The sequence below is a fragment of the Zeus faber genome (assembly GCF_960531495.2).
Source record: "Zeus faber genome assembly, chromosome: 14".
Taxonomy (NCBI): domain Eukaryota; kingdom Metazoa; phylum Chordata; class Actinopteri; order Zeiformes; family Zeidae; genus Zeus; species Zeus faber.
This window is the reverse complement of record NC_137200.1, coordinates 7,091,166-7,116,282: the sequence shown is the minus strand read 5'-3', so window position 1 is coordinate 7,116,282 and position 25,117 is coordinate 7,091,166. Positions and strand designations below refer to the sequence as shown.

Genomic DNA, 25,117 nt, shown 5'->3' with positions numbered 1-25,117 from the left:
AGCTGGGAGGGGAGCTACGTCCAAAACAATCAGACCGACTTTGCTGAACTGCGGTTGGAAGAGGAAAAACAATCTGAAAATCTGTTCTGGTTGAATAAATCGTCACATCTTCCCTTCTGCATATGCAAGGCAGCTTGGGTGAAAAGGTTCAAACCAGAAGACAGGGTGCGCTTTTGATTTCTTTACACATTGCCACTTGTCCTGTCATAGAGTGAAAACGAAAAGGAAACTTATTGAGGTGGTCGTGGGAAAAAAAACGAAACTATGGCCCCTTCCTCACTTGCACTGAAAGCCGTAAATCTACTGGCAACTATTCCGTTTTGGCGTCATGTGTGAAATGGATACGGTGTCGATGTTCTGTAAAAGTTGTTCCCTAATTCTCCCCACTCTTGATCTAGTATCATTTGCGGGAAAATTCCGGTACAGCTGTGAATGGAAGTATGTGGGAATGGAAGCAGATACATCTCCGTAAAGAAGGGGTGGAGCTGAATCCAAATTATTTTTTGAATATTTATTTCGTACGAATATTTAAAAAATTGTTTTCAGGAAGAAAAGAAAAACATTCTCATTCCAAAAAATGGTGAGTCCGAACCGTGGAGCTCGGTTTCCAAGACGAGAAACTGAAACACGTCCGGTCTCTACGGAGACAGGTCTTTATATTCTTTGTATCCGAAGTGATGGGTGCAGTGCTAGGACATCGGGCACACACTTGCCCACCGGCTACATCGGAGCACGGAGCAGGAGGGAGGGAGCGGCACAGGGAGAGGTAGAACGGGTGGAGCACGTTCCTTCTCTGGAGGCAGAGAGTGTAGGGCAGGCTGAACATAATCACACTGATTTAATAACATTGGGTTGGGGTTGTTGTGTCCGGGGACGGGGGCTCTGTCAGCTGAGTCCCTCAGGGAGGGGCGGGGAGACGGGGAGCGCAGTACTGGTCTAAACAAACAAAACCGATTCTGTTGCCTTGTCTCGTGTGATATTAGACACCTCTGGAGCGAGCATTACGTACTGTATCCGTAACAGTCGTCAAGGTGGGAACAGACTCCAAACAGAACTCTTCCGTAAAGGAGGCCATGTGGGAATGACTGCCAACTGCCTTTGCCGCATTTTTTATCCAGCATTGTTATGGATTCTATATGGGACAGGGGCTAAAGATAGTATAAGAATTGGCATTTCCACACCTCTGCGGTTGGCCTCTGCCATGTTGGAATCACATACCTGCATGGTTCTCTCCCAACTACCCGACCCCCCAACCGAAAAGCCCAGATCTGTTTTTGTTTAGGGCAGGGAATCCAAATGACATAAATCATCAAGATTGTGGTTTTTCTTATCAGTGTTGGCCAGCTGGAAATTTCACGGCATTATTATTTATTCTAAAAACCCAGGTTTATAAAGCCAACAGGGAAGCCCAAGACCGCTGCATTAAAGATGACTCATGACGACTAAGAAATTCAAATAAAAGAAAATTCAATACCAAAGGCCACCATAAATCATACAATTAATTATGAGCCAAAATAAGTAAATTAGGACGAATGCACAAAGGGATTGGGCGGTTTTTGCGGCCGGTAAACCGGTGCAAATAACAGAAAAAGAAAGTGCCTAATTCACAAAGCACCTGCAAACAGTGAAATGCACCGCTAAATACGCTGCCACGCAAATAGCGCCTTGTTGCGCCGGTGCTATTTTCACATCTTTAAATGAGTTATTATGCATACATTTGGTGCAAAATTGGCAGCTTTGACCCTTGTTTCAAATAGCGTCCAATTCACAAAAATAGGCGCTACCAGCCACACACAGTGACGCTGTAGAGACCTGGTGGTAATTGCGTGGACATGGGTATGCATGGTGGGACTCCCAGTGGGGTACGCAGAACGCGCAAAGGGGATTTTGTGATCAGACGCATGGGGAGACCCCCAACGGGTCTCTCCGTTATGAGTCTTATCACAAAATCCCCGTTGCGCGTTATGATTTTGCGATCAGACGCACAGGGAGCTGTGCTGCCAGGTCCATGGTTTTCCCGCGGACATGGGCTACTTTTGAAGTGTTGTCGGGGTGAATTTGTTGTCCGTGGGTTGGGTAGACCTACTTTGCATGCAAATTACATGAATAATATGTATAATAAAAATGTAAAAACTATAAAAATGGGGCTGGGGATGATGTATGGAATGGTATAGAACGAAGCTGTGCGTAATGTGGACACATTCTCTGTGAGTCCCCCCCCCCCCCCCCACAGACCTGGCAACCCGAACGGGTCTCCCCATTACGTGTCTGATTCGCTGCAAAACAAGGGCAAACTGCACTCAGCAACAAAGCTTTACGGGCGTATTTGCGCTGGCATACAGTGACGGATTGGCCATTCTGGCATTTGGGCAAATGCCAGAATGGCCGCCCTACTATGGGCCGGCTCGGCCCCTTTGCATGATGGGCTGGCCCATACCACGTACCGGAATTGACATAATAATTAGTTTGAGCACTGATTCAATGTCACCTTTAAAGCACTACCATACCTTCAATCAGTGCACTCATTTTATATATAACTCACATATGAATTACGCTCATGGTTAGTAGTAAATGGACAACAATTTGAGTCACGACTCAAATAAAACTATGAAATTAATAAAATAATTTTGTTGCATGAGTAGATTTATTTGCACCCTCAAGTTAACACGCAGATGTAGGGGTGAATCGCCTCCAAATGTATGCCGGGTAATACACGCTGCGTCATCAACAACTGCCAAAATAATCTGTACGTCACCTTCAATCACTTGTCAACAGTTTCTGACTCTTCCTGTCACCGTCGCGACTGCCAAGCGCTCATTCTCCAAACTAAAAGCTATGAAATACTTTGTGAGGAGCACAATGGGACAGACTGACTGAGTGGATCGGTCATGTTGTCAGTTGAAGATGTGCGGGTGGAGAAGTTGGACATAGGGCGCACTGTGGATGAGTTGACGGAGCGCCAGCCTCGCCGAGCGCCCTGTAAATAAACATTGTAGCTACTGATAACCTACAGTAGGGAGCCTAGCTGGACATGATGATCGTCAGTCCAAGCGGCTTCCAAAATGACATGATCACCGTGACAGCGATCACAACCTGTCAGTGGTGCTGTGTGTGCACGCTGTCGTGCACAGGGTTTTAAATATTTCATTTCACATTTTTAGAGAAGGCGGTGGTGGCAGGAAAAAAAAGTTTGCAAACCCCTGTTGTAGTTGATATGTTTTGACTTCAAGTCCATGTCCAAATTCCGTATGAAACGTCGACAGTATATGGACATTAAACCTTTTTGCTCCGTCCACCTGCTCACTTCACCTCCGCTTGTCCTTCAACCCTGATTCACCCCTTCGTCTTCTCTCTCCGTCTCTTTCCCTCTCCGTCCATCCCTCTCTCTCTCTCTCTCTCTCTCTTTCTCGCAACCAGTGCTGTGAGCGTGCAGAGGTGCGAGGGCTACAGACCTCTGTGGAGACTCCTGTTTAAAACACAGGATTTCTCTCTATCCCCCCCCCCTTCTCTCCATCATGAGGCTGTTTCATAAGTGTTCTGTTCTCTGGACCTCCTGGGTGTGGGGCTGCTGACCGATTGGGCCGGGTGCTCTGCCAAGTCTCTCTTTCCAGAGAGAGAGAGAAGAGAGAGAGAGGGAGACAAACACACACACACACGCACACACACGCACACACAACCACACACACACACACACACAAACACAGGAAAACAGAGAGTTGAGCTCAGAGGCCAGGACACAGAAGGGGCACGGTGCCATAAGACTCTGAGCCGGTCCTGGCAATGTCTACTCACTAAGTACACAGAGTATGTTCTGTATGTGTGTGTTTTAGTGTGTGTGTGTGTGTGTGTGTGTGTGTGTGTGTGTGTATATGTTTTGGTGAGCGTGTCAGTGTGCGTTGTGTTTGGGTGTGTAAAAACTGAAAAAAAAATGAATCTTTTTATCCCAAGTGGTTGTAGATGTGAAAACACTGGAGAGGAAATGAGGGAGGAAAAGTGATTATTGCACACCTGCATCCTCGCTCAGCGCCAGCCTCCATCAGTCTGACACCCCTCCACCCTCCGCCCCCTCCACCCTTCACCCTCCAGAGGGCTGGTCCCACACCAAGCACCGGAGTGTTCTACGGCAGGGCTGCGGAGGCTCCGCAGCTGGAAAAGTGTCAAGACTCAATGTGAGCCCTCTGCCATGCATAGCAAACCCCAACGCCCCAAATTGTCCATGTCCAGAAATACATTTCAACTTCAACGTTTTCGCCGATACCAGAGATGCTGCAATCGGTATCATCGGAGCCTCGGGCGCATGAGGCGAGAACGAAGGGAAGTTTCTGCCGAAGCTCCATATCAATCCTTGTATCAATACTTGTGATTGGTTTAGGGTTTGGAGATCAGTTTCAGGAATGGATATAAGGAATAAATGTCGGTTGAGATGGAACCAGCAAAAAAGTAAAAATGACTAAGTATTCCCAAAGGCCCATTCACTGCCCAGTTGAAAGAAGCACTGTTCAGCTGAAGCTACATTTCAATCTTGCTATCGAGATCATTACACCAATGGATTATACAACATACAGTAGTTGACGCATTCCTATTATTTGTAAAGTTCTCATCACCATCTCAACTCAATTATGATCGTGCATCTCGCCTTAAAAATAATGCACACGCATGAATTTCTTTATTGACATTGTTTCCGTATGCAGTTGAATTCCCTGCTCTTCACCACGCCCAACATTCCACACGTCGTAGCACCGCCCCGTTCTCGACGACAATCTTCCCGCTGTGAAGTCTTTTGACCAGCAGGTGGCCCTAGCGTGCGCCCAAAGCCTCGAGTAATGAACGCGACGCTTCAGCAATCGTCTCACCATCACCAGCCGTCTCACCATCACCATCTGTCTCACCATCACCATCTGTCTCACCATCGCCAGCCAATAGAAAAGTACCGATTTCCTGTGCTACTTTTACTGAAAAGAACATTAGTTTGGGGTTGAGAATATAAAGATATACACATGGCGGCATGCTCTAACAACCAATGTGGCAAAACGAAGAAACTCAAATTGCTTTAATTTAAAAGCTGACATGGGTTTATTATTGCTCATTGGCATAGATACTGTTATACTTTTTTGAGCCCGGTATGGAACTGAGATCAGACACCAGTATCAGTACTGATCCATCCCGAGTCGAGAGTTTCAGTCTCTTCAGTATTATTCACTTTGACACTTGATGCTTCCGCCCCTTCTCATCGTGCTGCATCCCAGACCCCGTCCTCAGCTTCCCTCCCAGACCCGACCCCCCGCCACACTTTTGTTTTGCTCTGCTGATTTTCCACTGAAGTCAGAGGGAGGTTCAGACACAAACTTTACAGTCCAAAGTATCTGATGCTCATACACACACACACACACACACACACACACACACATACACACACACACACACACCCGTGGTTCCAGCCAGGGAGCTCGATCCTCCGTTGTATCAGGGAGGAGAGGTTTTCTTACTCTACCCAATTGCAGCGCCACACATGCCTGAGACGTGCTGGCTTCTGATTGGTGGAGGGGTGTAGGTGAAAGGGGCAAAAGAGGGGGAGTTGCGAGGGCACCAGGGGGTTGATGGAGGGGTGGTGGTGGGATGCAGCATTAGGGACAGCGCGGTGAAATTTGTTCCATTGGCAGGACTTCAAAGGGAGAGAGGAGGGGGGATAATCCAGCCCAACATTAGCCTGCGGAATCTTCCACCACACACACGCACGCACGCACGCACACGCACAGTCACACACGCACACACACACACACACACACACACACACACACACACACACACACACACCAATTCATATACACACAGGCACACAATAACACAGGGGCCAACAGAGTGAGTGGACACATACAGAATGATAATGTGACAGAAACTTTGACCACAATGTTGTACTTGTACTATACAGTATTTACAGTATATATATATATATATATATATATACACACAGTATATGCACATATATATATATACTGTATAGGACAAGTACAACATTGTGGTCAAAGTTTCTGTGACATTTTGACGTATACAGACACAGACACAGACACACAGACACAGACACACACACACACACACACACACACACACACACACACACACACACACACACACACACACACACACACACACACGCACACAAAGTAAGTGTCTTGTGGTTTGGCTGGAGGCTGTGATTGGGCTGGGGTCTAGGGATGAAGGGATGGATGAGAACGAGGGGATTTTTCAATTTGCCAGCAAATCAAAGATGATTGGAATACTCCCTCTCAATCACACACACACACACACACACACATGTGCATGCACAAACTGAGCAACCTAGACAGAAAGAAAGGCAGGAGGATAGACAGATAGATAGATAGATAGATAGATAGATAGATAGATAGATAGATAGATAGATAGATAGATAGATAGATAGATAGATAGATAGATAGAACAATAATATGTAATGTTATATGAATAATCAAAATATGTACAGGCTGTATGTGTGCATGTATGTATGTGTGCATCTGTGTGTGGAAAAGAAGTTACACATTGACTCATATTTGCAGGATGAGGGAAAGAGAGAGGGGGAGAGATAGAGAGTTGGCTGGAGAGGGAGAGGGAGTGAGGCAGAAAGCAGAGATTTACAGAGTGCTGGAGCATCGACAAGCCCATAGCTTCAGCATGGTTAAGCTGTCACCACTCTCTCCACCCATACACAGAGCGATAGATGATCGATGGACCTGCAGGTTGACCGGTCAGGCTCTTGCATAACATAATCAATATCCTCCGTCCTCCTCGGAGAGCGAGCGGCGGTGTGAAAGAGAAACCGCTGCTCAGTACCGGCTTCACCTCCGCACACTGGTGCTCGGCTCTTTCCTCACCTCTGTTGAGGTGCGGAAAGAGCCGAGGCTGAAGCTGAGGACGCATCTATACTGAAGTGTGTCTTTTTGTGTATCAGCTTATTGCATCATTGTTTACTCTTTGAGGGGAACATTCAATGTCGTTCAATGTTTATTACACAGCACTGACTATCTTAAGTTCATCTCTCTGCTTCACTCTTCACTTCCTACGTTATTGTATAGGAGCGTATATTTCTTTTTTGGACATGACCTTTTATTTTCCAGTTTCTCTTTCATTTTTATCCTTTTATTGTTTTCCTGTTATTTTTAGGTTGTATCTGTCGTTTATCGTTAGGTTTAGTGTATATTGGCTGATTGTTTATCGTGTACAGTAGCTGGGGTGTTGCAATTTCCCTTTGGGGATGTCTCCATATTGAGTTTCAGAGACTTTTGACTTTTACTCCACTACATTTCAAAGCACATATCCATTTAATTGGTGATTTAGGATTGTTCATCGATGACTCATCAGATCCATTTCTTTGTAAATTACTTTGACAATAACAAAAAAATAAACATTTTTTTTTATAAATTGTAATGAGGATCTGCATGAGCACTAATCTGTAGAGAAAAAAAAGCTATAGTAGCACTTTATGAAGTATTATGGACAAGTACTCTGACTTTTAATATTTTATGTCCTTTCAAGAGCAAGTACGTACATACTTTGACTTAAGTATAAAAAGTCAATGTGGTACTTTCACTTTTACTAGAGTGTGAGTATTTGTAAATCTCAGGGTTCTCCTTCCACCGCTGGTAAAAAGAAAGAGAACACCCTGAGACGCCCGAGGCGCTGTAACACTCCCTCGCCGTGTGTACAAACACAATTTTGCACAACGTGGCGTTGGGCTCAATTACCGTAGATTAATTTCCTTTGTTTCTGTGGCGTGGAAAAAAAAGGCTTCACAACCAGTTTGTTTTTGTTCACCAGATAGCGAGGGCTGAAGAGATACTTAGTTAAAGTGCTCTTCCCTTTTGGCAGCTGGGGTTAAAAAACAACAACCCAAAAACATCAAACTGGGAACTCGAAGCGACCTTGGCGAATCTAGTGGTCTCCCAATCGTTGGCACGCGAACAGACATGTCAACAACCACCGCCGTGCATACGCTGATCTATACATGCGCACGCGCACGCACACACAAACACACAGACACAGACACACAGACACAGACACACACACACACACACACACACACACACACACACACACACACACACACACACACACACACACAGAGCCTGCATTGATAGCTTGAGGTGTAGAGGGAGCAGGATTATAGAGTCCACGGATGGACGGACTGGTGAGGTGGTTAACTTAAGGCAGGAGCAATCAATACGGACAGACCGCTAGAGACCGCTGGGGCAGTGGCTACTGCCATGCTAATCTGCTCACACACACACACACACGCACGCACACATGCACGCACGCACACATGCACACACGCACACACTGTGGACAGTCTGTGTGTGTTTACAGGGGCATACATTGTGAAGAGTGATGATATCTCTAATAGGCTCTGACGTAAAACGGGCACGAAGGTTCACAAGGCCGGGGGTTACGGTAGTTGGGTCACATTATGCCACGAAGGCCATGAGGTGAGAGGGCGTGGAGCAGAGGAAGATGGGAGATGATTGGAGAGGGGGAGTAGAAGAGAAGAAGAAGAAGAAGAAGAAGAAGAAGAAGAAGAAGAAGAAGAAGGCAGGCTATGACATAAAACAGGCTGGGTTAGGTAGTCGGGTCAAAATTATCAACATGATCCTATTACCAGTTAGTATAATGTTATTGCCTTGTTATTACAGTGCAGCAAATTTGGTGCCGCCTTCTTCCTGCTTCCTGTTCCTAGTTTAGGGTTGAGAAGACTCTTTCCTAAACGGTAACTAACCCTAAGGACGCTGATGAGCCAGTCCTACTTCAAAACACTCTTTAAAATAACTAGGTGTAAAAAGTGAGGTTTTTCGGTAATTCCCCAAGGCCATGTTGAATGGAATCGGTCACCAAGACAATCACATCGAAAACAAAATGAGCAACAGCTGATTCTTCATCTAACTCTAAGTCATGTCATCTCACACGATACAGTATCATATTATATAAATCTCAAATATTGATGTCATGAGGAAAAAGGCCAATGAAAAAAAATCGATATTGGATTCATCAAATAGAGAAATGTTTTTATAAGTAACACAATATCACAATAAAACCACGTCATACTGAGTTAAAATCTGTGGGAAGCATCCACTCTTGCACCAACGCGAGCTGTGTCTCCCACCATGTTTTTGTTTGTAGGTTTGTTCATTTTTTTTCATGGGCTGTAGCAGGCTGACCTTTACATTCTCCCAGGCACGTGCAGGCTCGCTGAGGCTTCTGGGGGATCCGCGGTGCTGAACGGCAGTCATGTAGCGGAGCAGCGCTGACATGCGCCCGGGTTTGGTGGGGGGGGGGGGGGGGCGGCGAGCTCGAGCCATGACTGGCATTAAAGAGGTTCTGAGGTCCATTATGATCCATGATATGACTTCATAAATATTAAAATGTCCCTGAACAAAGTACTCTGAGCTTTTACACATCCCGACACAAAATGAAAGCAAAGGCACTTGTCATATCCAGTGTCCAGAGTCCATAATGCTTCATAAAGTGCTGAGGTAATTTTTTTTCTGCAGATGAGTGCTTCTACAGATCCTGATTACAAGTGAGCAAAAAAAATAGTATAGATGGTGTCACAGTATTTTTTTAAAGGATATTTAAGGATTCTTTATTTTATTTTTTATGCCTTCCCTGTCTGGTTGTGATCTGTTTCCAATTGCGTTTATATTATGCAACCTGCATAACTGCACTTTTTAAAACTTTGTAAACGTTTGTTTTAAAAAATGGTATACAAATAAAGATTGACTTACTTACTATACGAAGCTAATGAGTAATTGATGAGCAATTCAAAGTGCTACAGTAGATACGGTCCATTGATTTATTTTCTTTTGTCTTGAGTTCGATATATACAAATCAAAATCCATATCTTAGTCCATGTGAGAAATGTAGTCGAGTAAAAAGAAAAGATATTTACTTAAAATGTAGTGGAGTAAAAGTCGAAAGTCTCTGAATATACTGAATATACTTCAGTAAGTACGGATACTTAAAAAAAGTAGAGTAACCAAGCACTTACGTCTTTACTTTCCATCAATGCTGATCACATGTTTCTACGAGCCAAGCAGTTGACCTAGGACTCGTGTGTGTGCGTGCGTGTGTGTGTGTGTGCGTGTGTGTATGCCTGTGTGCGCATGTGCTTACAATGTCAGCCCAAGGGAAAGGTTCTGCACAGAGCTCGTTCACAGGCTGATAATTAATCACTCATTAGACGTTTCCCCCTCTCTCTCTCTCTCTCTCCCTCTCTCATCTTCTCGCTCGCCCAGGAGGGAAACTGAGGGTTAAATAAAGCTTGAATTATGTAGCGTATATTTACACAAACTGGAAAACGACTACGCTGGCGGATGCTCCCAAGCCTCCAATTCAGTACTATCTTATATGCTCACACCGCCGGCAGCTGTGTCATTGTACGTAAGGAAAGATAAGATAAGATAAGATAAGATAAGATAAGATAAGATAAGACTTTATTAATCCCTTGGGGTGAAATTTAGCAGCAGGTCTTACAGCAGCAGAGCCCGATGGAAAAAGCGAGGTTAAAAAACAAGGTTCAAGGAAGTGAGACATTATTGCGCTTCAAATAACAATATCAGTCTTATACATGCAAAATGACGAGGCATGATGTGAGCACTGTAATTGTTTACTTAAAAAATGGAAAATGGAATGAAAACCCTGACAAGTGGAAGTTGGATAGGAACTAAAGCTGTTTACAATGAGAGAACCGCAGAGATCTCTCTCTCTCTCTCTCTCTCTCTCTCTCTCTCTCTCTCTCTCTCTCTCTCTCTCTCTCTCTCTCGCCCTCCATCTCCCCTCCATCTCCCATCACTCGTTTAAAATGAATAACTGCTGATGTGGGCGAACGGTTAAGTGCTTGATAAGTGCGGCTCTGCGATTATTCTAATTCACCAGGCGTTCAATACAGGCCTCAATATGGAAATGCTGTGTGTTTCTTCAGTAATGTGATGTTTTCAGTTGAATATGAGTTCCACACTGAGCCCCATTTTCCTCATTGTGTACCAGGTATCAGTATGCCGTACGACGAAATGAACGAGAGCGTACGGGGAAAAAAATCCTCCAGTGGTCACTGCATGAAGCTGATCATCAGTGTGCTTGTTGATATATGTGATATTTATCCAGTTCGAGAAATCCGTTAAGTCTCAAACGATTGGTGATTACAGCTGCTATTATCTAGGATGAGAGAAGATAAAACCTTGTCGCCCCGTTTCTTTTATTTTTATTTTTTACAGTTAAAAGACAAAGGAAACTATAGCGGCAAAATTGAGTTTGAATGACCCCAAATATGCATAAAAAGTCAACATATTAATCTCTGGCAAGTCGTCATGATTCAACAGGTCAAGGGCAAGTGAAAAGAAAAGTAAAATCTTGATACTAGTTCACAAGACTTGAGAAGCGTTTCTTTAATGTTATGACAACCATCTAATTTAACTGTCTGGGATGGCAGGAGGAACACGTGAAGTGTTCAGCGATCATTTTGGACTCTGTTGTCTTACTAGAAATTTTAGGCACTAATTGAACTAAGTGAACACACTTCCCTCACTCCAATTAGTTAATAATGTAAGTATAATATTCAGTAAGGTAAAAATATTGAAATCTCTCAAAATAATAATAATAATAATAATAATAATAATAATAATAATAATAATAATAACAACAAATGAAAATAAATGAATACATAATAGAACATAACTTATAAAAAATAAATGTTTTAATTTACATTTTTTATTTTTAAACAAAAGTAAAATAAAAACCAAATAAATAAATAAATAATAAATAAATTATTAAGTAAAATAAGTAAAATAAATACAATTGCCACGACACAAACACACACATCGATATACACAAATATATATATATTAAAAAAAAAACACAGCTCACCCTCTCCAGGTCCTGGCGGAGGTGTGTGAAGAGCTTGAGCCGCCGGTAGAGCACGTCCTGCTCCTGCTGGGCCAGGTTGTCCACCTCGTCCCTCTTCAGGGTCACCAGGGGCCGGTTGGAGTTGGCCTTCCTCCGCAACTTCCAGAACTGATACAGGAAGTCCACCTTGAAAAGGAAAACAAAACAAAAAAAGTGCAAAAAATAAAAAAAAGTGCAAGTGCAAAGGTGCATATTCTATTTGTATATGGTATGATAATGACAGAGTGCCGTTTAACATTTCCTGCACCATATTGTCCAATACATTGTTATCTCCTGACGATTATATCATTAAACCGTATCATATCCTATCAAGCCACACATAGTACCAGGCCTCAGTGCACCGTGATCAGAACCTACCTGGCAGTCCGGCAGAGCCAGGCTCTGGGCCACCTCCCTGGGGTCCACCAGTCGGTAGAACTCGTCCTCCAGTTCCTGCAGCTTCTGTTTCCTCTGGCTCACCTTATCCCGCTCCAGCTGGTCTCGCTCGGCCCGCTCGGACGCCGACACCAGTGGTGGCGGCAGCGGGCACGGCGGCGGCACCGCCCTCACCAGCTCCACCTCGTTGGTGCCGTTTGGCTGGTTGGGTACTGGTTGGTCCGGACTGAGCCAGTCGGGCTTGGCGGTGGTGGTGTTGGTGGTGTTGATGGTGGTGCTGCTGTGCTCCAGGCAGAAGGACTTGAAACGCACCTCGTCGTTTTCAGCCAGGATGGTCCGCATCTCCAGGCCGTGGTCGAAGGCGCAGGTCACATGGAAGGCCACGATGCAGGAGGGCATGGAGCACTGGCAGAGGAAGATGGAAGATGATTGGAGAGAGGGGGTAGAGGAAGAGAAAGAAGAAGAAGAAGAAGAAGAAAGCATGGAAGATGGAGAAGGGTAGAGTGGACAATGGAGGAGATGGAGTCAGAGATGTTGAGATAGAGAGAGAGAAGAGAGAAAGAGGAGAGAGAGAGAGAGCAAGGTAGAGGTCGGTGACGGCAGAGGAGAGGTATTTCAGAATTCAAAAAAAAGACCAACAAAATTGAAGTTAGTGGCAAAGAAAGAGAGTAAAGAGAAAAGAAAGAAGAGCGGAAGATTGGGAGGGGAAAGGCAAGGTCTCATTAGGGTTGATTTTGTCCCCGGGTTCATTAAATAGACAATGAGAGTGAAGTGCAACAAAGAAAACAAACAGTTTGGCGTCTCGGCTCAGAGCCATCTTCCCTCTCTCTTTCTCTCTTTCTGTCTCTCTCTCTCACACACACACACACACTCACACACAAACACACATGCAAAAACACACGCAAACAATCTCTCTTCAATTCCCACGACGGTCTAGCTACAACGGTTTGTTTCCGAAACCTCTTTATCTCGTCGGAGAGAGCCGCTTCCCGCAACTATCACGGTTCTCATCAAAGTCCTACGAGGTTGAAGGCGACAGACAGCGCGTTCCGCCACAACAAACACACTTCCCCCATTACTGCCGCTGTCCCCAGGGCCACACACGACCACTCTGAATTCTGCGTGTGTGTGTGTGTGTGTATGTGAAACTATCAGGGCAGGTCACACCTTGAGTCACTACATAGGGCAGTTTAATTGCTCAGTGTATGTGTTTGTGTGTGTGTGTGTGGGGTGTGTGTGTGTGTGTGTGTGTGTGTGTGTGTGTGTGTCTGTGTGTGTGTTTCAGGGCAGGTCACACCTTGAGCCGCTACATAGGATAGTTTAATTGCTCAGTGCACCGGTGTGTGTCCGTGTGTGTGTGTGTGTGTGTGTGTGTGTGTGTGTGTGAAGTGAGGCAGAGGTACGACGACAAAACAAATCAAGTGATATGTTGCTCTGGTCATGACTAAATAATAACACTAAATAAATGTTCAGCTAAATGATTTCGTGTCATTATATACAATATTTTTAGTAATGTTTAGTAATTTTCACGAGACTCAATGTGCTTCGTAACATCTGACTCCGTGGCGGAGGAAGGCAAAAAGTTAAAATATATAGTCTTGCCGAACTTCTCCATTTTAAAATGAAATGAGGAGGAACGGCAGGAGGTGTGTGATGTTGCATAGGTCCACACGCGCTGTGCTGCAAAACCCGGCGACATCATTAGCTTTTATGTTAGCAATTACGCTACGATTGTTTGTTAAGGTTCACAACTATCGATTATTGAAATTCTATAACTAATACAGATGCTCTAAATTTGCACCCCGAGTCACTTCACATGATAGTTTACCAGCTCCGTGCATAGGTGTGAGTGTGTGTGTGTGTGTGTGTGTGTGTGTGTGTGTGTGTGTGTGTGACTGTGTGTGTGTGTGTGTGTGTGTGCTTGTGCTTGTAGGAATGCAGGTTCATACTAAAAATGAACTGTAATAATCGAAATATTATCGATGACGTAGACTGAGAAAATCTTAAATGAAATATTTCCCTGAGAGAGAGATGATATCATATGGCAGGAGTTGGCAGCAGCAACAAAAAAAGTCTAATCAATGCAAATTTCAATGGCAATCAGAGTACACGACGGTAATCAAAGGTAATCAGTGATCATTCCCAAAGCTAATTTACATGTTAAGGAAAAAATTACTTGGTCTATTGGCGTATCAAGGGTTAACACATAACAATCTCATAAAATAGTAAGCGCTGATCAGTCTCTCAAAGGGCTGGGTGATGTCGACAAAATCAAATATAACAATATTGTTTCATGAATGTCCCGATAAAGATCATTTGAAGATATTTAGATGTGTGTGTGTGTGTGTGTGTGTGTGTGTGTGTGTGTGTGTGTGTGTGTGTGTGTGTGTGCTTGCATGTCCAGGACACCCACCTGGATGCAGGTGCCTGTGTGCTCCCTGCACAGGCTGCAGGACAGCGCCCAGCGGCTGGAGGGGATGTGGGAGACCTTGGTAATGGGCTCCATCTTCTCTGGACAGCCGATGCTGACCTGGGCGGAGGAAACACACGCACACGCACACACGCACACGCACACACACACACACACACACACGCACACACACACACACACACACAGCAAGAGAAACTCAGACTTGAGGGTTTGGATTTCAGATATATTTTTGAAAGGGAATGGTCGACTAGAGGCAAATCAAGTGTCCTTTTCATGAAAGACATTATATTTTAATTAAAATATTGATTCATATTGATGAAATAAAATTCATTCAAATTCATTAAAATAGGTATTTAATTTTTATATATTTTATATGCTTCATATTTTATAAAAAGTTATTCTAAAAGTATATTATACTTAATAATGAATACATTCATTATAATTAATATATATTATATTATAAAGTATATTATATTCATATAACATATTATTATATATTTTATTTTTATGAGCTGTTTATTACTTTTTATTTATATTTTTATTTGTGAATTTAGTGTACCCTAACTTACTTTGTACTTCATGTTCCCCACTAACCTGCTGCAACGCCCACATTTCTATTCAACTATTAAAGTGGTATCATATCTTATCTTATTTTACCTACTCATCTAAAAATAACAAAAATAATAATGAAGTCTTGGCAACCTTCAAAAGCCCTATTGGAATAGGGTTCATTTTTACAGCAGGGTTGTGCTATAATTACATTTTAAAACACTGGATATGGGACTAAAAATGAAATGGTCAGTTGTGCCATACGCTGTTACATTAACGCAACGACTGGATTGTTATCGCTGGAGAGACCTCTGAGTTAAGCCCATCACACTAGGACGTTTTTACAAAGGTCTTACTTTCCAGACTTTCTTCGAAAGGCACAGTTCTCCACTGTACACTACTACTGCAGAACTAGTCCCATTACTTTGTAAATTATGGGACTAGTTCCATACCCTACATACAATCCATACACAGGTATACATACCTCAAGATTTAGAGATAGCTACGCTAGAGTATGAGAGTCTATTGTGCTGAAGATATTAGATAGATAGATAGATAGATAGATAGATAGATAGATAGATAGATAGATAGATAGATAGATAGATAGATAGATAGATAGATAGAACCATTTGACAAGATAAAAAATAACCCCTGCCCCCCCAAAAAATAGCAAAATTGTCAATAAACAATAAGCCTAAAAAGTAAACAAGAAAAATAAACCTCTGTTTGACATTCCGACATAGGCAAGGAATTGTGCAAGTTTGCATATGTGATTTTATGTATTTTACGCTCGTATTTTCAGGTTTTAGGATATAATAGGATGTTGGTTGGCGTCGGTGGTTTGGCTGTCAACCATTTCAAATTGACGTGGAGGAAGGAAACAGCAGATTGCATATTCAGCAACCTGGCGTTTTGGGGGTTTGACAGCCACTGTAGGTAGACAGTGGCTGAACGTGTCCTCCATTTCCCAGAGCCCTGCCAAGCAGCTGCAGCTGCGTGGAAACCACTCATCTCCTTCCCCTCTCCATCGCTCCATTTCCGTTCCTCCCTCTCTGTCGTTCCATTCTAACTCCTTGACATTCACGTCTTCCTGGTGAAAGCAATCGCTCAGAGAGGTCGCTCAGTGCTCTCTCTCTCTCGCTCTCTCTCTCTCTCTCTCTCTCTCTCTCTCTCACTCCCCTGCACCTCACATCTCAGTCCTCCTCTGCCTCCTAACGTCCTCCACTTTTTCTCCTCGTTCCGCTTCCTTTGTGCTCTCTTATATTCACCCCCCATTGAAGGAGAAAGGGCTTCCACTCTTCCTGGGATCATTTTTGGGCACTTTCCATCTCCTCTCTACCTCATCTACAGCATCTTTCTCTACAGGGTCCATTTCCTTCCACTTGCACTCGGTGCATTTTGTTGAGGGCTATGAGCAACCTCCACATACGAAAAGATTTTCCGGTTTATTGAATGTTGAAGGGGAATATATTGACTCATTAACCCCAACATCACACACAGGAAAAGTCACACAGAAGCACGCACGCGCACACGCACACACGCACATAAACACTCCTGAGGATGTGCCCTATCCGTCACCCTATCCATTAATTTCTTCCCTTCGTTGATTAGTGAAGCAAACTTTAGAAATAACAATTTGGGGCTGTGTATGTGAGTGTGTGTGTGTGTTGCCTTGTGTGTATTTGTGCAGAAACCCATGAGTGCATATCTGTGTATGCAGTATAAATGTTGTGCTCTGCTTCTGTGCGTGTGTGTGTGTGTGTGTGTGTGTGTGTGTGTGTGTGTGTGTGTGTGTGTGTGTGTGTGTGTGCGCGTGTGTGTGTGTGTGTGTGCGTGTGTGTGTGTGTGTGTGGGTGTCTGTGTGTGTGTGTGTGTGTGTGTGTGTGTGTGTGTGTGTGTGTGTGTGTCTGTGTGCAGTTAACTTGCTCCTTTCTATTTTTTAGCCCCAATTAGTACATATCTTCAAACTTGGAGACGAAAAAAAGCTCCATTAGAAATTACTTTTACTAATCAGAGGCTTTCTAGTCTGTGTGTGTGTGTGTGTGTGTCTGTGTGTGTGTAGTGGTTCTTCAACAGATCTTTTCAGAACTGCTTTACAAAGACTCCTTATTCTCACAAACCTCTTTATTAGGGGAAAAAGACGGTCAGTGTGTGTGTGTGTGTGTGTGTGTATGTGTGTGCATGTGTGTGTGTGTGTGTGTGTGTGTGTGTGTGTGTGTGTGTGTGTGTGTGTGTGTTTGTGAGCACTTTGGCGTGTTGATGCATAAGGGGTAATTGCAGTTACGTGCGCACGTGTTTGACTTTCGACTGTGCATGTGTGTTTATGTGAGTCCTTTGTGAGTGGACGTGCGTGTCTGCACGACCTGCCAGCCTGCAATTAACGTTTCTCCAACAAACCCAAATTCAAAAACACACACACACACACACACACACACACACACACACACACACACACACACACACACACACACACACACACACACACACACACACACACACACACACACACAGACACACAAATATCTCAACACCTGCACAGAAAATGAGAGTCACTGTAGCTTTGTAACTACAGTTCTATGAAGGAGGCGTAGCTCCTTAGGGGGTTCCGCGTATGCGGAAGTACTTAAATGTATTCATCCACTAGCTTCAGCCAATCAAGATGGAGCAGCATAGCCAATATAAACTCTGGAAGTGCTCCCTTCGTCCTCTGAAAACAATTCAGCAAGAATGCTGGGGGTCCAGTGGGGTATAAAATCCTAAGGGGCTACGCCTCCTTCATAGAACTGTAGTTACAAAGCTACAGAACTCTCGTTCTATGTCAGGAGGCTCTGCCCCTTAGGGGCTGCAATCCTATTGGTATACTAGGGAAGAAGATTCCCGATACTCTACTCCGTGCTGGACCCAGACACCCCCTAAGAGCGTTACAGTCCAGGGTGCATGTTGTCGTCCAATGAGTGCCTGGAGAAAGAAAATATTACTTATGTCCACTCAGCCGCAACACCGAGCACCGACTAGGAGAGGGATCCTGCGGAAACGTTGCACAGGTAGAAACGGATAAATGGGGATGGCGATGACCAGGACGCCACAGTACAAATGTCCCGGACCCTGATCCCCCTAAACAGGGCAGTCAAGCTGCTACACCTCGAGTAAAGTGGGCACTGAGAGTGGTCGGTGTAGTCTGACCTGCCGACTTATAAGCCGCACAGTCAATGCGAAAGGCGCTGTGCAGAGAGCAACTGTCCAAGCGCAGCCACTCCATAGCACCCAAACAGTTGTCGTGACAACCGAATTGGAGCTGTGCGGTCCACGTAGCACCCCAAAGCGCGCACGGGACACGGACAGTAAAGCCGTTCCTCCCGCACACTGGTGAGGAGGAGGAAAAAAGGCCTCAAGGGTAACCACCTTGATCTGTATGAGCTCATCACCACCTTAGGCATGGATGCCTTAATGGGATGAGACACACACCCACCACTAATGGTTAGAGCTCCGGAAACCAAAGTGGCCCGGGATGATCGGGGGCTACCAGTATTACGACAGCCCCTCCAAAGCCACTGTGGTTCCATTAGTCTGGGCAGCAGCACCAATGGTGGGAATGCATAAAGGAGACCCCTTGGCCACGGGGGCCCAGAGGGGGGTTGCGGAGGGAGAACCACAGGGCACACTGAGCAGCCTCTCTCGACGCAAACAGCTCCACCCACGCTGTCCCGAATAGTCTCCAAAGCTGGAGCACTGTATCCAGGTGGAGGCGCCACTATGCCTCGCGGGGGCCTCCTTGTGACATGAGGTCCGCACCCACGTTCAGATGGCCCAGAATGTGGTTCTTGACAGAGAGTGGAGCTTTAGCAGCGCCTATCTCCACAGCCTCTCGGCCGCGTAATGGAGCGCTGGTAATCTCACACCCCCCTGATGGTTGATGTAAGCCTGTAGCCCAGTTGTCTGAGCTGATCTGCACACCCTGACACCATACCAGGGGGTTCGAAGTGCTTCAGGACCAGTAAGTCTCCAGAGCTGGAAGGGCGATGGGGATGGCACGCAGAGGAGATGCCTTCTGACATAGCGCTCACATACGGGACGAGTGACCAGCTGGGGGATGTTCGCCAAACACTCCTCCAGGTTTCTGACAACCCACGCCGCCGGGGGCCCCAGCCTGACAGGAGGGGACACAGCCCAAGGGGGGGCAATCACAAAAAGGATGATCACGCGCTGCCAGGGGCGTGTGCGCCTCCATGTAATGCCATGTTGCCACAGTCAAGGTGTGTAAACACGCCCGGGCCCCGACCTCGCAGATGGTCAAGGGGATTCAGGCGCTCGTGCGCTGTAGTTTGGAGGCAGCATATTCCATAAAGGGCGCTGTCCTTGTGCAGTCGTGGGAGTCCTGCTTTGGTGCGGCGTATGCCCAGCGGCGAGGTACAGTGCGCGAACAGCCTCCGGCTCTATCGCCTCCTCATGTGGGAGAGGGCTGGAAGTCCGCTAGTGCCGCTCTGTAAACCTCACGCAGTCATGTTCAGAATGTGTTGTGGCAGAGAGGTAGGAGGTGATAAACCTTTATCCATTCCATTCCTTCTCTACGGGAGGGCCCAGAACTCCCTGTGGGTGTGGGGGGGGCTGGAGGCACTCGCACTGTTGTACGTCCATGGCACCGTGGACCCCACCCTACCGGAACGCCGGTAGTAGTGGTCGAGAGAGGGCCTGGCAGATAGATTCTGTCGCCTGCTCCTGACAAGCATTCGCACCTCCCCACTATCTAATCCACCTCCGTACTAAGGTGACTTCTTAGTACTTACACATACGCAGTTGGAGATATACCAATCAAAGCGTAGGGGCGGAGCCTCCTGACACAGCACATAACAACAACATGAGAATACACACACACACACACACACACAAACACACACACACACACACACACACACACACACACACACACACACACACACACACATCCAAGTACTGGTATCAAAGTCAGGTCCGAATAAATATACCTGGTAAGTGAGGATCTGTGTTTCTGGTGCCCCATTAAACCAACAATTCAGACACCGGTCCTCACAAGTATGGTAAAACAAACACACACACACACACACACACACACACACACACACACACACACACACACACACACGCACACACACACACGCAAGGATGCATGTACCGTAGTATATTCACTCAGGAACAAAAGGACAGGGACAGGTTAGGTACATACAGAAACACACACACACACACACACACACACACACACACACACACACACACACACACACACAGACACAGACACACACACAGAACCCCCCCCCCCACACATTTCACCGCTGGAAGGAAAAACAAAAGCGTTTGGAGCAACAAAAAACAATTAGCCCAATCAAGGGTGACAGAAGGCAATTAGAACTAGAAAGGTTGGGGGACGCTAACAGCCACTTCATTACTGTGAATTCTGCTGCCGGATCGTGTGTGTGTGTGTGTGTGTGTGTGTGTGTTTGTCTGTGTGTGTGTGTGTGTGTGCGCGTGTGTGTGTGTGCAAGGTGACAAGAACCACCACACGCACACACATGGAGTCTTTGAGTGGTTCATTGGCGCGGACATGCAAGTCCATCTGGAGCGCAGAGACGCTCTCTCTCTCTCTCTCTCTCTCTCTCTCTCTCTCTCTCTCTCTCTCTCTCTCTCTCTCTCTCTCTTCTCTAGAAACGTTTTCATCCAGAACCAAGTCACAGCGGTTCATTGTGAACGGTTTACAAGCAGGTTCACAGTGATGAGATCACAGATCACGCCCACCGGCAGAAGCTGAAGGAGATTCACCAAAAGCAAAAAAAAAAAAAAAAATCTCCTTCTGCTGAGACGGCAGTCACTGTGGAGTGGTTCTCCAATATCTGCCCCTGTTGTAATGTATGGATTTTCAGGCCGCGCTCTATTGTTTGGAAACAACCACTTTGGAGCAGAGCTGTTATCTTTAAAAAAAAACATTCTTGTTCTTCTCATCGGTCCCGGCAATGATCAGTTCCACACTCAAAAGAACTCTGGTTCGCTTCTTTTTCTCCCCGGAACCAGAGCTCAGAACCAGAAGGAGGTTACCAGCCGCCAAAGAATCCTTCAATGAAGAATGGCAGTTTGAGGTTATTTCAATATTTTACACGGTATTTTGAATATTTGAATCATCTTATTTGGTTGCATGTCGAGTAAAGACTGAACACGGAGAGGCAGCATTTAGTATTTTGTGCTCTTTATGCGTTTTTCTCTTTACAATTGGTATTTCTATGCTTTTATTCTCCTTTATTCTTTATGTAAAGCGCTTTTAATTGCCCTTAGAGATGGAATGTGCAACACAAACAATCTTGCCTTGCCTTGCACATGGCCATGCTTGAACGAGCGCTAAATGCTAATTAATTCAAATGACATGGACGCAGTAAAAAAAGACATATAAAGTTATAATTTTATTGCTAATCACATTGTTTGTCTATTAGTCGTTTAAGATTCATCTTCAAAGGAGCAGAAAAGCAGAAAATTATTGTGTAGGAATATTTGTGTACGTATATGTGTGTCAGGAGCAGGGTTTTAGGCTGTGTGTGTGTGTGTGTGTGTGTGTGTGTGTGTGTGTGTGTGTGTGTGTCTACGGGGGTCTAACCTCAGGGATCCATAAGGCACAGCTGACGTGGACCCACTTGGTTCCACTGCGGGTGGGCTTGAGGGCGCCCCCTCTCTTGGGACAGAGCAGGCATTTGGGTTGGACGCCCAGAGCGCAGGTTCGACACAGCCAGTTCCCCTGAGGGACCTTCAGGATGCCGTAGCACGCCTGGGGAGGGAGGGAGGACACTGTACTTTGCAGCTTTTGATTCAAATAAGCCCAAATTAAGTTGATTTGCCACTGTTGGCAGTCACAGAGACGAGCCTCCGACGCAGTTCTTCCGTCAATGGGACCGATCAACAATGTCGCAAAATAACACAACAATCCCCCGTAGATCGCAACTGCGTCTTCAACCTTGATGGAGAAGAGAATAGAAAATGGACGTCTGCTGGCTCGAGTCACTGCTGTTTGACCCGTTGCGTTTCAATGGGAATTGAGAAGGAATTGTCTGGTCATGTTGGTTGTTCAAAGCTACCAAACACCGGCGACACTTGAAAAAATATTTTGAAAAATAAATATGTTTTATTTTCTATATATACAGTACAATACATATACTGTATGTTATGCACATGTTTGGTTGCACTGGCCACCAGGGGGCGTCACGTTGACGTGTCAATTGTGTGCGAGGCATTACATTTTTATTTACGAAGGGAATGGAGGGATACACTAGAGAAAGAAAAAAAGGTAAAATGGACAAATACACATTTATGCACACACACAAATACAGACAGACACACACACACACCCCACATGAAGAATCTCTAGAAATGCTAAGCCTGAAGAAATGTCATTCATGATAAAAAATAAATAAATAAAAAATGTTTTCAAACAAATTCACGAACATTTATTCATTTTGGAAATACTTTTGATTTTCCTGATAACTGCAAATATGTAGTGTGATATCCAAACTGACGTTATACCAAACTCCCTCACGCAAAGACCCGAAAAGCCGACCGCAGCTTGTGTTGGGAAGGCGGGGACAAATCATCCAAGCCAGCGTGGTGCTGACAAAATGGAAAACAAAGAGATGGGATTTAAAAGATTAGAGATGGCAACGATGTCCTGCATAATACGCAACAGAACGAAAGAACAACAAAGCAAAGACGGGGCCCCCTTGAAAAGGATGGGAGGACGCCGACGCCGCATGAAAGAGGCTTCCTCTCTCCATCATCTTCTCTTTCAATTACGACACGTTATTGATCAGAAAGGCTTCCGCAGGCGCGGCGGCTCTCCCTGATGCGGCCGACGGCGGCCGGAGGCAAACGAGTGAGGTGGCGTTGGGTATTAAAGGCTTCCTGGTTCAATTCCCTGTGGCACATCTGCCCCTGAGCACGGGCACCTCCACGCGACTGTAAAAGCGAGCCAACGCAGCCTGAGGATGGGAGATGAAATCCAGCTGAAATGAACACAAGCTTGTTTGTAAATCAACCACAACGTCATTATTATTATTATTATTATTGTTGTTATTATTATTATTATTATTATTATTATCTTTTTCATTAACCAGTTGTCTCTCAACCGCTGAGAGCCATGAACATTTTGTCAAATTCGACTTCCCCAAAAATAAATAATTTGAATAATTTGAATTAAAATTTGAATTCCAATGTAGAAAGGGCCTTTTAATTTGCTCGTGTGTTGCTTGTGTGCTGGGCAGCTCTGTGTTCATCGGAACAACGACTGCCCAGCTCGGGTGGAAAAGTCAGAAACACCAAAAAGGTGCAAGGGGAACGTTGCGACGTCAGCTCTGTTATCCACGGTAAACTCCGTCCCGGATGGGCAGCCTCGAAATTCCCACCCGGAAATCATGACTTAAAGGGCCACTTTTGCACCCAAAGTGAGAAGGAGGCCGACGGCAGCATAATGTTCAAGACAAATATGGCCTCTCACTCTAAATCCGATTTGTCGAAAGCGGCTCCGGGCATGAAATGCCGCGGCCGTAAACGGATCCCAGAGCCGGAGCGACGTGGCCGTGGCCAAAATAAGAAGATGGGGGCCACAACCCGAAGCGGGAACTCGACCGGCGTTACGGTGCGCGCTGCACCCTCCTGGGTGGAGAGGGGTCAGCGCTGTCCCGTAGGTGCTGCAGAGACGGTGCACAGCCCGTTTAGCTGTCGCCCCCCCCCCCCCCCCCCCCCGCCCGCTGGAGAGAAGCGACAGGTGAGAGACAGATGTGAGGCTCTGGTGGTCTGGAGGTTCCGGTGGTTGGAGGAGCGCTTCCCAGCGCCCGCTTCCCACGGCAGCGGCAAAGCGGTGCTGTTGGTGTCGGGGTGGGGGGGGGGGATGGGTGTTCCGGGGAACTGTCAGACTAATTAACTTGGTGTCACGCTGCGACAAAGCTCGCCGCACGCCCTCCAGCCTTAGGTTGTCATAGACACCGGGCTCACAAAATGGATCTTGCCGCCCCGCTGCTGTTAACGATGTGTGTCGGAGGTAAAAGAAAAGGGGAATCATCTAAATCCAAGCACTTCAGCCACGAATGATCGCTGGGTGGCTTTCAAAAGCAGCGGTTTGTTTCCCCCCCCCCCCCCAAAACTCCTCAAAAAACTTTCAAAAACGACATGAAGCCATTTAGCGGATGCTTTCGTCCAAAGCGACTGACAAAAAAAAAAAAACCCCAAAAAACTCTCTTTACATTAAGAAGCCTGCCCGCTTTGATGATTTCATTGATTGTTAATGCCTTTTGCTTTTACAACCCGTTCACCATGAGGACAACATTTTGAAAAATAATCGTTCAAATAGATTCTACTGGCAGTCGGTGTACAGTGGTGCTAGAAAGTCGACCCTTTAGCATTTTCTGCATTTCCCTATACATTTGACCTCAAATGTAATGTTTTTTTGGAGTTATTGGTTTATCTGGAATCTCCTTTAAGATGAAAACGCCTGCAGATATTCCGAAAAATTCTAACGGGTCCACAAACTTTGTAGTCCCCGTGAATCTAGCGGGACAGACCAAAGCCGCCGCCCCCCCCCCGGGAGGGATGCAGAACGACCCAAGCGGCCGACGGGAGTTCTGACCTGATGGACGCACACGTTGCACTTGTCGCAGAACACCATCTCGTTGCCGTCCTCCCCCTCCGGCGAGCGGCACACGTCGCACACCACGTCCTCGTCGTACTCGATGCCCAGGCCCTCCTCCGTCTCGATGGCCTGCAGCATCTTCTCCTGGCAGACGCTCTCCAGCTCCACCA

The 25,117-nt window shown here is 45.7% G+C and overlaps 1 protein-coding gene across 1 annotated transcript in view; it reads right to left on the bottom strand.

The window, feature by feature from the left end:
- Positions 1-25,117, bottom strand: part of jade2 (jade family PHD finger 2) — a gene marked incomplete at its 3' end in the record, with an annotated part of 178,949 nt that overhangs the window by 46,312 nt on the left and 107,520 nt on the right. Inside the window, exons 6-10 of the mRNA XM_080014202.1 lie at positions 24,945-25,117; positions 21,930-22,097; positions 14,750-14,866; positions 12,319-12,741; positions 11,923-12,087 (exon numbers count right to left, since the gene is read on the bottom strand). The exon at positions 24,945-25,117 is cut by the window's right edge and continues 39 nt beyond it. Of these exons, the coding sequence (XP_079870328.1) occupies positions 11,923-12,087; positions 12,319-12,741; positions 14,750-14,866; positions 21,930-22,097; positions 24,945-25,117 (1,046 nt within the window). The remainder of the gene's footprint in view (positions 1-11,922; positions 12,088-12,318; positions 12,742-14,749; positions 14,867-21,929; positions 22,098-24,944) is intronic.